Source organism: Oryzias latipes, chromosome 11 (genome assembly GCF_053564925.1).
Source record: "Oryzias latipes strain Hd-rR chromosome 11, Olatipes_Hd-rR_3.1".
NCBI lineage: Eukaryota > Metazoa > Chordata > Actinopteri > Beloniformes > Adrianichthyidae > Oryzias > Oryzias latipes.
This window is the reverse complement of record NC_136247.1, coordinates 20,271,205-20,281,911: the sequence shown is the minus strand read 5'-3', so window position 1 is coordinate 20,281,911 and position 10,707 is coordinate 20,271,205. Positions and strand designations below refer to the sequence as shown.

General features: G+C 42.0%; 1 protein-coding gene across 2 annotated transcripts; it reads right to left on the bottom strand.

Annotated features, from left to right (window-relative positions):
- Positions 1-1,387: 1,387 nt before the first annotated feature.
- Positions 1,388-10,511, bottom strand: LOC101171502 (catenin beta-1). 2 transcript variants are annotated; one of them, XM_011480793.4, is made up of 17 exons: positions 10,301-10,511; positions 9,250-9,298; positions 7,702-7,911; positions 6,918-7,168; positions 6,524-6,762; positions 5,287-5,488; positions 5,012-5,156; positions 4,802-4,905; positions 4,548-4,682; positions 4,279-4,482; positions 4,031-4,189; positions 3,821-3,940; positions 3,591-3,741; positions 3,387-3,508; positions 2,873-2,933; positions 2,421-2,616; positions 1,388-2,329 (listed from the first exon to the last, which is right to left on the bottom strand). In XM_011480793.4, the coding sequence occupies exons 2-16, from the start codon at positions 9,260-9,262 to the stop codon at positions 2,426-2,428; spliced, it is 2,307 nt and encodes a 768-aa protein (XP_011479095.2). In that variant the 5' UTR covers positions 9,263-9,298; positions 10,301-10,511; the 3' UTR covers positions 1,388-2,329; positions 2,421-2,425. The 2 variants fall into 2 exon arrangements, with proteins under 2 accessions (XP_011479095.2, XP_020562747.2); XM_020707088.3 differs by lacking the exon at positions 10,301-10,511 and adding an exon at positions 9,887-10,193.
- Positions 10,512-10,707: the final 196 nt, after the last annotated feature.

The following is a 10,707-nucleotide window of genomic DNA, read 5'->3' as shown; positions in this document are numbered from 1 at the left end:
TTGTTCGAGAGCAAATACATCTTTTTGAGGGGGCAAAACACAAATTTAGAGCCTTTATTCTGTTTCATCTGATGTGTGATGCTGCCCCGTCTTCTTTTCCATGCGTTGGAGGGGCAGTTGCACAGACATGGTCAGTGCCGTTTGTTTTGCTGTTGATCTTTACAGATTATGACATTAACCTACCATAAAAGTGCATGCGTGTTTGCCACTCTGCCTGGGAAATTTTGATGAATAAGATTTGATGGGGGGCATTTAAGTTTTAAAATTAATTTGATTTTTATTTTAGTCAACAGTAAAATAGTTGTAGCCCTTTAAGGTTTGTGGTTTATATGTTTTGGTACAATGTAAAGGTACTGATTTTTATATAAGTAAAATGCAAGATTTTATCTAGTTTCACAGTTGTTAATATCACCATTCAGATCTAAACAAAATAGAAAAATGGTTGGAAATCGATAGAGAAAAATAAAAAAATCATTTCAAGCCACTTGAATGTAAATAAAAATGGACTTAGTCTTTCGAGATGAGGACAACCCATAAATCTAGTTGTAAAAAAAATAGTTTTCCTTTATAGTGAGGACATGATTTCTTTTAGATGTTCTACTACTCACATTTTACAAGATTTACCCATTGTTAAAAATTACTTTTTTTTTCTGGTTTGTTACTGAAAATTTCCGGCACCACGATCCAAGGTTTATTTCATATTAGAGGCTTTAAAGTCGCACTCCAGTCATCTTTTGATTCATTTTCAAATTGTATCCAGTTGTTTTGTAACCCTTGTGCTATCCTAGGCACGTTAACGTTGGGAGTTGGGTCATCTAGACCCACTAGACAGTGCTCTGAACCTGATTTCTTCCATGATTTGTGAACCTCACTGGTGTCCATGGATTATATGAAATGTTTCCACCTTTATCCACCTTTGTCATGGTAGGGAGAACACGTCAATGCAAAGGTGGGGTCATCTAAGATATCACAAGGGATAATTATGATGACTATTTTAGCCTAAATTTCTAGGAGTTTCCTGCAAAAGCAGCAGTGGTTCATTAGAAATGTCCCCCGAGTTGTGGGTGGGACTGTTGGTGCAGAGCAACCCTTGGCGTTGTCCCATTGATAATTCTGTTTACACCATCTCCTGCTAGCTTACAGCCCCTCACACCTCCAATCTAACATTACCGGCACAGCAAGTGGAGCAGGGAGGTTGTGGCCAAACAGACGGCTAACATGGCTGCAGTGTGCACATTGAGGCGTGGCTCAATATGGGCAGGGCCCACATTGGTTTGGTGTTGTTGCTAACACTAGCTGCTGGCCAATATGTTTTCTACCCGAGTCTTAGGGTTAATTTCATTTCTCCAAAGTAAGCTGTGGGGGACAAAAGACACAGGATACAAACTGAAATAAAATGCCATTTTTAATTCTTCAGCCGTGTTATTAACTCCTCTTGAAAATAATCACAGCAGGACTACAACTGTTTGTCAACGTAGCTACCCCTGATAGCACATAAAACTGGGTTTTATCCGACCACCAAAGAGATAGCGTTAGAGTTCTATCAGACATCCAACGATGGCATACAAAATAGTTAACCTACCAGTGATACTTTGATATAAAACACTCGTCTCTAGATTTGTCCCCCGATCCCCCCTCAATTTCTGCCCAGCCCCCTTTAGAACATTTGTGACACTGACATATTTTATGCTTCAACAAGCACATAAGAATGCATAATTCTCCATTTTTGAGATTATAAAAAACAAACTACACAATGTTACACTTTAAGTCAGAGTACAATTCAACTGATTATTAGTGTTCTACACATTTGACCGTCAGCAAAGGAACATTGTATAATAACACTATAACTTAACACTATGTGTAATGAACGTTTCCTTAAAAAGAATAAAATTACAGGTAGTTAGCACTGAAAAGAAAAAGAATATAGCTAGTGTGAAGGCAAGCTGGGTCAGTACCATGACAGAATGAATAATACAAAAAGAACAAAATTAAAATGTTCAGAGTAAAAAATAAAAAGGAAAGAAAAATATATTGGTAATACAGGCCAGGCTAAAACAAGTGTTTCAAACTCAAGATTCACCTCGTGTGCGTTCGTTCGGAAAGCTAACCTGCTCTTAGACCTCCACTGTGTTTCCATATCGGGTACTTTAAGTCTCATTTCCCTCCAAATTTCAACATGCTTCAGCGTTCCTGTGGCAACCATTGTTGTTTTCATGTGTCAGGCACTTCCAAAGACCGGTTCCGCTTCACCTTTAACACTCTGCAGGGCAATCATAATGCTGCTTCAAACAATACAGGCCAGTCATAATGCAGCTTCTATCCGGAGAAACTGATAAAAAAAAAAAAAAGGATAATAATAAATAGTCATCAAATGCAGCTGCTTATATGAGCAGAGAGAGATTTGAAAAAGTTCGTCTTACCAATCCTACAGGTCGGTGTCAAACCAGGCCAGCTGGTTGCTGTCCATCAGGTCCTGGGTGTGACCGAGATCTGGCAGAGGGTCAGTGTGGTGACCCAGGTCAGGGAGAGCATCAGTGTGATAGTCCGCACCTTCCATCATTGGGTCCAACAGGGCGTCCGGCCCGTAGTTGGCTGGGTAGGCTCTGTATGCTCCATCTGAAATTATTCAGTCACAGTTTTAAAAAGCCAGCCATCCTGAGACCAAACCCAGCATGAGATGTGAAGGCTTAAGAAGAAAAAAAGATGGGATTAAATTCAACGTTCAACAGCTTTCCAAAATTCTAATACCTTTGTTATTTCTATTTATTGAAGGAAAGAAAAATAAATACACTTTGCATAACTTTGCAATTGTTTTACCACATTTAAGGCGTTTTCATTTAATCAAATAAATAAATAATTAAAATCAACTCACCATCTGGTCTGTAAGCCAGGGGGTCTCCCTGTGCTCCGATATCCAGTCCCAGGTCTCCAGTCTGCAAAGAAGCCAAACAAATTAAAAATATAAGAATATTGGCATAAACATTTCGATGAGATTCAATTTTACGCAAGAAATCTTTAGTGAGACTCAAAAACCACCTCAATAAAAACTGTGTTTTTAGCCTGCTCTTGTGTCATTTTCTTTTGATGTATTTAAATTCAACTCAAAATTGCATTTCTGAGTTTTTCTCTATTAAAATTGTTGTGAATCAGGAGAACATGAAAAAATGTAGTTTGGGGGGGGGGGTATATGCTCCATTCCGATCATACACTTGCAGACAAATAGATCCATGTTCGTCTTTGTTTTCCTCATCCGAGCTGGATCTGGATCAAAACTGTACGGCTGGATAGCTCCAATACTCTTTGCCATTTTGTGGAAAAGAGGATCAAAAGTTGATTGGCACTTTGAATTACAAAAAAGTGCAAAAAATAAAAGTGTGTGCACTCACATCATTCCAAGCCATTGGCTCCGTCCTGAATAAAGAGCTGGTCAGCTCCACGGACAAACGTTTCTTGTAGTCCTGGGGTTTGTCCTCAGACATACGGAACAGGACGGCTGCAGCGTAGGTGGCTAGAGGGGGATTTAGAAAAAAAACCTATTCAGCAAAGTACAAACTGTTTTCTTTCTGGCTCTGTGTTTTTGACAGACTTACCTACGCCCTCGTTGCGGGAGTGGAGCAGCTCGGTGAGGGGTGCAGTGGCTCCTTCAGCTTCAATGGCTTCTGCAGCCTCCTTGTCCTGGGCCAGTTCACACAGAACACCTGCTGCAACACGCTGGATGTTCTCCACTGGAGAATACAGCAACTGGATAGAAGAACAGAGAAGATTTGTTAAAAATGAAGATGTAAGAAAGAGGTTTTATCAAAGATACTTATTTAGTTACCTGGACAAAGAGCGGAATGGTGTTAAGCCCTCTGATGACAATTCGGTTGTGAACATCCCGGGCTAGAATGTGCAGAGCTCCTGTGCAACCTTCCACGATTTCCTCCATACGAACACCTTCCTAAAGCGTTTTTGAAGGAGATGATGATGTGTCAAGTACAGGAGAGGAGGAAGGAACAAACCCCTCACTGAAAACCCAACATCTCGTTACCACAAACTGCTGCTGGTTGCCTCCCATGCTGGTGCGCCTTTGGGTGTCCTGGTGAGCTCTGACAAGCAGTTGGACCAGTCGGGGGATGGCACCCTGCTCCCGCAGGGCGCTGTGATTCGCAGGGCAGAGAGCCAGGTTGCGAATTAAACCAACTGTTGCCTGAATAGAAAGGGGGAAAAAAAATCATAAGATTCAATAAATCGACTTTGTTACCTTGTTACTGGTTGATTATTAAAAGAAAAATTCACTTTAATTAGTGGCCAGTGGGATGGAGGGTGGAGTAGTTTGACCACCACAGGCAGACCATAGTGGAGGCGAACAGCATTCTGAGCCATCTCAGCATCCTGGTGGCGGGAGGTCAGGTGCCGCAGGGCACAGACAGCCGGCTCAGTGATGTCCTCTCTATCACCGGCACGAAGCACCGTCCGCACCAGAGCTTCAATGCCACCCACCTATCGGAATGACATGTTCAGTGATCACATCCAACTCTCAACACACACAAAGAACCAGTTTTTACCTGGCAAACCATGAGCTTGTTACTGTAGTTGTTGCAGGTCAAGTTGGAGAGAATGCCAGCTGCACAGGTCACCACATTGATGTCATCACTGCCGAGGAGCTGAACCAAAGTCCCGAGGAGACCCTCCATCCCCTCCTACAGTGATGAAGCAGCCAAAGCAGGTCAAGATACCAAAAATTTAAAAAAAAAGCATCTTTTCAGCAGGTATTTGAGTCCTTCATGAAGAAATGGGATGTCCCCTTCATTGTACTTACCTGCTTAGTGGCAGCATCTGAAAGATTTCTCAGAGTCCAGAGGCAGTTCTGGACCAGACGCTGGCTCGGGTCTGTCAGATGAAGCCCTAAGGCCTGCATGCCTCCTACACAGGCAAATGACTTAAGTTAGAGGCCTTTGATAAACTGCTACAAGACCTTATTTTACATGTCCATGCCCACCATGTTTCAGTTCCCCGCGTGAGTACGTACCAGCTTCAACAATCGCCGGCTTGTTACTTGAGCAAACGGAAAGCACCTTCAGCACCCTGCTTGTAGTCCACAGAAGCTTCTCATAGGTGAAAGTCCTCATGATGTTAACCAGGGCCTGAGGGCCACCACTGGCCAGAATGATCAGCTAAAATAAGGACAGTTTTATAGTTATATTTGCAATCGCTTGATAATTTAAAAAAACATGTAAAAGGACTAATTTAAAAAAAACCTGGCCATGTACAATGAAAAAATTAAAAAAGACAACCATTTGATACCTTGCTTTCTTGATTGCCATAAGCCAAAATCTGCAGGCAGTCAGTAGTGATTGCCAGAAACTTGACATTAGTGTTTGACAGGAGGGCCACCATCTTTTGCAGTCCTCCAGCTAGACGAACCGCCATCTTTGCCCCTTCTTGGTGCAGCAGCAGGTTGTGGAGAGTGGTGATGGCATAGAACAGCACACTGTCCACTGGTGAGCTACAAACAAGACCCCCCCAAAAAGCTTGCATTATAAGAACAGCCATTTCCTCAAAGAAAAGCCTCTAAAGACAAATGTGATCAGATCCCAGATTCTGGGACGGGGACACTTGAGATGCTTTTTGAATGCAGTTTTAAGTAACTAAAACAAACACCACCAATAACTAAAGAAGATGTAAGAAAGAGCAGAGAGTCTGTTCTGCTAGGGTCCTGTTTGATTAGTTAGTAATCAAACATTGTGGCACCCAACCAAATATCAGGGTTGCATAAAAAACACAAAAACAAGACAATTAACAACCACCAAAGAAAGAACAGTGAATCACATATTTAATAACTTAAGCCAGATACATTATTATAGAAACTAGCTTGATTAAAATATGCTTTGTGTTCCACACAGCAAGTGAATGCAGGTGATATCCACCATGTCGTCACTACTTGCCAGTTGATTGTTTGGATTATCACAAAGGAAAAAACCATAGCAAGAAGGAACCCAAGTGTTTTCAGACTAAGTGTTGAGATGGTTCAGACCAACAGGACATTTTCTTGGAGTTCTAATCAGAAAACAAAAGTTTGTCACTGGAATAAAAGGACTCCACCCACACAAAAGCTCAAAGATTCTTGTTTTCTTTTGACCATCTGATATCAAGCTTGAGGAACATCACTATTTAACATTCTTCTTCTTAAGAAGGCTTAAACCTGCTTTTTTTTAATATTTCTAACAAGTGCTTTGCAGAAAATGTAATCAAATATGTAGTAATGAATGAAGCCACTTTAAGAGGTAAACAAACTGTTTTAAATCCTTACAAATCTTTAAGCATTATCTTTGTAACACAATTAAACAACAACAGTGTCTTTAGTCAGAGGCCTCAAGAGAGACCCTGTTACCCTGAACTGCTGCAGCAGATCCTTCCTGTCCACAGCTATAGTCACCTACAGTGACTAAAGATTACTGTACAATATTTTCCTTTCCTTTTGAATAGGAATAAAAGCATTTAAAATCAAAATGTTATGGCCCTCTCTTTGAAACTCTCTTACCCTAGCATCTTGACCAGAGCAGGGATGCCACCAGACTTGAAGATTGCGAGCAGCCCTTCACGATGGTGGGAAAGGTTGTGCAACGTGCCGGCAGAGCAACGAGCAGTCTCCACATCGCCAGTATTTTGCATGGCACGGACAACCGCAGAGACCATTTGTGGTGAACGCATGAGGGCATGGCGCGACGCTTCCTTCTTTGACAACTGATGCACCATGACAGCTGCTTTATTCACAACAACCTTCGAGGGGAATGAGGTTAGTTTCAGATGAGCGGTCAAAGGATGTAAGAATACTATTGCCATTAAGTAGCGCAATTACAATACTTAGTGAAGTGATCATGAAAGCGATTAGCTTGGATACATATAGGTAATGATACTGTAGTTTTCTCCCATACCTGGTCTTCGTCGTTGAGCAGTTTAGTGAGTTCAGGTATAGCACGTGTGGCCAGCTCAGCATCATCCTGATAGTTAATGAGGTTGACCACGGCATGCTTCAGCATCTGAGAAGGTTCAGCCAGACGCTGCACTGCTGTTGGATGAGCCGCATCCAGCTGGGTGGGAGGGATCTGAAGTCCCTCTTCCAGAGTCTCCGGAAACATTGCGGCACGGACACGTTGAGCTCGCGTCATGGCATAACCCTCGATGTCTGAAAGAGGTGAAACATAAACACAGTGAGACTCCAGAAAATGAAGATTTGGGGGAAATAAGCTGTTAAACTTCTTCGTTATTTAAATATTTAAGACAGAATAAAAAAAAACAGTTGAGGTAAAGTCATATTGTATTCAGACTTCTAAACGAGTCATACTTGGTTCCTCTATTGCAAGTTTTTTAAATGACCTGTCATTAACAAAACATTAAAATCCAACAACAGGGATCTAAAATTTGAATAGGTCCAAATAGAAAAACATTCTTGATTATTCTGGAAAAACACATCATGTCTAAAAACTCTAAATACTCAGTGTAATATATTTTACGTAGCTGAGGGTTGGTCTGTGACTGTGTCAATACAGCTCAAAGCTTCTGTCCTCCATAGAGTAAAAGACACGGCTGGTCCCAAAGACTGGGAGTAACAGATTTGTTAACCTCTGATTTTAAAAATACAACATTTAACATTTCAACGTATACAGCAGCATAAATTGATTGTACTGCATGTCATGTTAATGTTCAACTGTTTTATACCTGTAGGCTCTGGAGTGAAAGGCTGGCTGAACTCCCAGTCATAGAGTGTTGGGTCCTCCTCTTCAATATCAGGATTGCCCTTGCCACTCAGAGATGGTGCAGTGGTGGTGACCCCAGACTGGATTCCTGAATCCAAATAAGACTGCTGCTGCCACTGACTCACAGCAGCCTTACTATCACCCAGAGCCATGTCTAACTCCATCAAATCAGCTACACCAAAGACAAAGAAAAACAGAATATGACATAGTAAAACAAACACTGCTTTTAGCGTTCAGCCTTGAGGTATAGCAGGCTTTGCACTGTCACTGTGGAGCGAAGGTTTATGTTCTCGAACTGAAACAGCTTTCCATTTTAAAAAGCACCGGTCTCCTTTTCTGCATTGGACACTGTGGTAATTCAATCGTTTATTTAAATCAATCTTAGCAGGTGTGGCAACTGTAACGTGAAGTATTTGAAAGTTTTCTGTAAGTTGCACAAACTTAAGACATACATATGATGTTGTCATATGGTGGCCAAAAGCCACACTATAGTTGTTGGTAAAGTGTGTATACATCAGTGTTTTTCAACCTTTTCTGAGCCACGGCACACTTTAACCTTAAAAAAAATCCCGCGGCACACCAGGATCCAAAAATTAAAAAAAAAACAAAAAAAAAACGGAGAAACTCAGTCTGTATTGATCTACAGCCCCTCCACAATCTCACATGCATTTTTGAGATAATTGTGGCAGAAAAAGCTAACAGTTTGATGTGTGTTCGTTGATTTCAAGACGTTTAACAACAGATCTCCTTGAGCGCTGTCACTCTCACAACCCAATGCATCATGGGAGATGTAGTGCATTAAACGGCCGGCGGAGATCGCGTCTCTGAGCTTCCTTGTTTTGTTCACTTGTTCCACGGTCTGACATCGGATTCTGTGGAAAGCTGCACCGATAAAGACGAGCTTTAGCTGGTATTTTTGTTAGAACTGAGCGACTTTACGAGCTAAATCGGGACAAGGAAGTGAAGACTTTAACCACTTCTGATTGGTCAGACTGATGACATGTGATTAAGCTCCCCAAGAATGATTGGTGGAGACAGTTAAAAGGACGGGACTTTTCCAAAATACAGCCGGAGTTGCAGCTGAATCGCGGTACGGTCATTCTTATCAAAATTTATTTAATAAAATAAAATAAACGCAAAGAAAAGGTATTTTACGATCTTTTATATTCCTAACTCCTCAGTGTTTTATCAGGGCCTGTTTGGATGAACAGAGAGCTGAAATCCTGGAGATGGGAAATGTTTAATTTTTCAGTTAATGAGGGCAATTTCCCACGGCACACTTGACCATCTCCCACGGCACACTAGTGTGCCGCGGCACACTGGTTGAAAAACACTGGTATACATGCTCCCCACTGACCTCGTCCAATGCTTTTTTCAGGGATTGTGCATGTGATCTACAAGTGACCGTATTTTGTAAAATACATTTCTCCCAAAAGTGCAACTTGTGATTATTTTTCTTCGTCAATATGTCTTTTTTCGGGGGGCTGTTATACTAACTAAACATACTCACACTGGGTAGCCATTGTTCTTGCCAAGCCTCAGCCCGCACAGCAAAATGTCTGGGAGGGGGGGGGGGGGGGGGGGGGGAGAATGTACATTATTATACAAGAAAAAAACAAATCACGAATTAAGTTAACTTCCTATTGCCAAGGCTCTATGCGTTATATAACCTTAAGGCGTTTTCACCAACGTGGGTCATTTAAGTAACTGGCTTCGTTACCTGTGGCTGTGCCAGCCCTTCAAATACATGTACGGTTTACTACCGTAAATGTGAGGGGAAATGCCGAGCCTCCACCTCATACCGAGAGAGCAAACCGGTGGGTATTTCCAGGCCAGCGCGAACACAATTCACCATTCAGCGGCAGGGAACATCAAAGGCATATCCCCCTCCTCCCTCCCTCCCCCCACAGCGGCCAAGTTCCGACCTCGAGTCGAAGCTTGGATTTCCAATGAAACTACCCCTCCGCCCGCATTCACTTCCAGTACTCCCCATTTTTTGCGTGGTGGCTCCGGTTCCAACTAATAACAAGCTGCCTTATCAACCACAGAAAGCCCCCCACTAACCAAATGCCATTAGCACGTAATTCCCAACTGTAACACCAAGCGTTAGCGACCCCCACCTACTAGCTAACAGGTTGGTAGCTTACCTTGGTGGCGAGGCAGCCAAAACGGACGCAGCTAATCAGCTTGCTAGGTTGCTAACCACCCAACATAATAAATAAACAATTTGTATTCGAACATTTTTGTTTCTCGCCACTTCGTAAAGCTGCGTAGGGCTTTAACCCACTACACCCCACAAGCCAATACACATATATTTGAAATGGTTGTGTTTTAAGTACACGTTTCATAAGCTAACAGTAACATCCAAAATTACCCTCAATATGGGTTTGATTAGCTTAGCATACCAAAACGTATGAAAAGTAGTTCCAGACGGTAAAAAAAAAAAAAAAAAAACCTGCTCTACACAGCCAGCCAAATCGGAGAACCCCTCCGGAGCCCCTTTGCTGGCCAAAATATGTCTTTCTTTAAGACGTACAACACAACTAAAACACAATTCTTACCGCAATCGAATAATTCCTCCGTGATTCCACAGACAAAATCCACCCTTTTCACGTATCTTAAAATAAGGAAAGAACTGCTAGGTGAGACAGCCGTGCTACTCCGAACCACACCCGCTGCTGCTCTGCCGAAGATGTTGCTTCCGCCTGTGCGATTGAACATTAAGATGGCGAAGAGGGGAAAAATACTGTATTCTGCCGCACTTGAAAAAAATAGAGCGTCACCCTATAAGTCGGTCCAAAAAGACTTTTTTTCCCACGGTCACGTCTTTGTGTATTAATTTATTTTACAACAGCAGGTGATTTTAGCTCTAAGACTTGTCAACAGAACTGATTTAAAACGGGTATATCTGGTGCTATTACTGGACAGGACTGCAGTCATAAATTGCTGTAATTTGAGAGATGGCCAA

Coding starts and splice junctions, on each gene's coding strand:
- LOC101171502 (XM_011480793.4), bottom strand. Junction 5,489..6,523: donor GCTCTGGTCAAGATGCTAGG/GTAAGAGAGTTT, acceptor TCTTGTTTGTAG/CTCACCAGTGGACAGTGTGC. Junction 4,483..4,547: donor ACAAGCTCATGGTTTGCCAG/GTAAAAACTGGT, acceptor TCATTCCGATAG/GTGGGTGGCATTGAAGCTCT.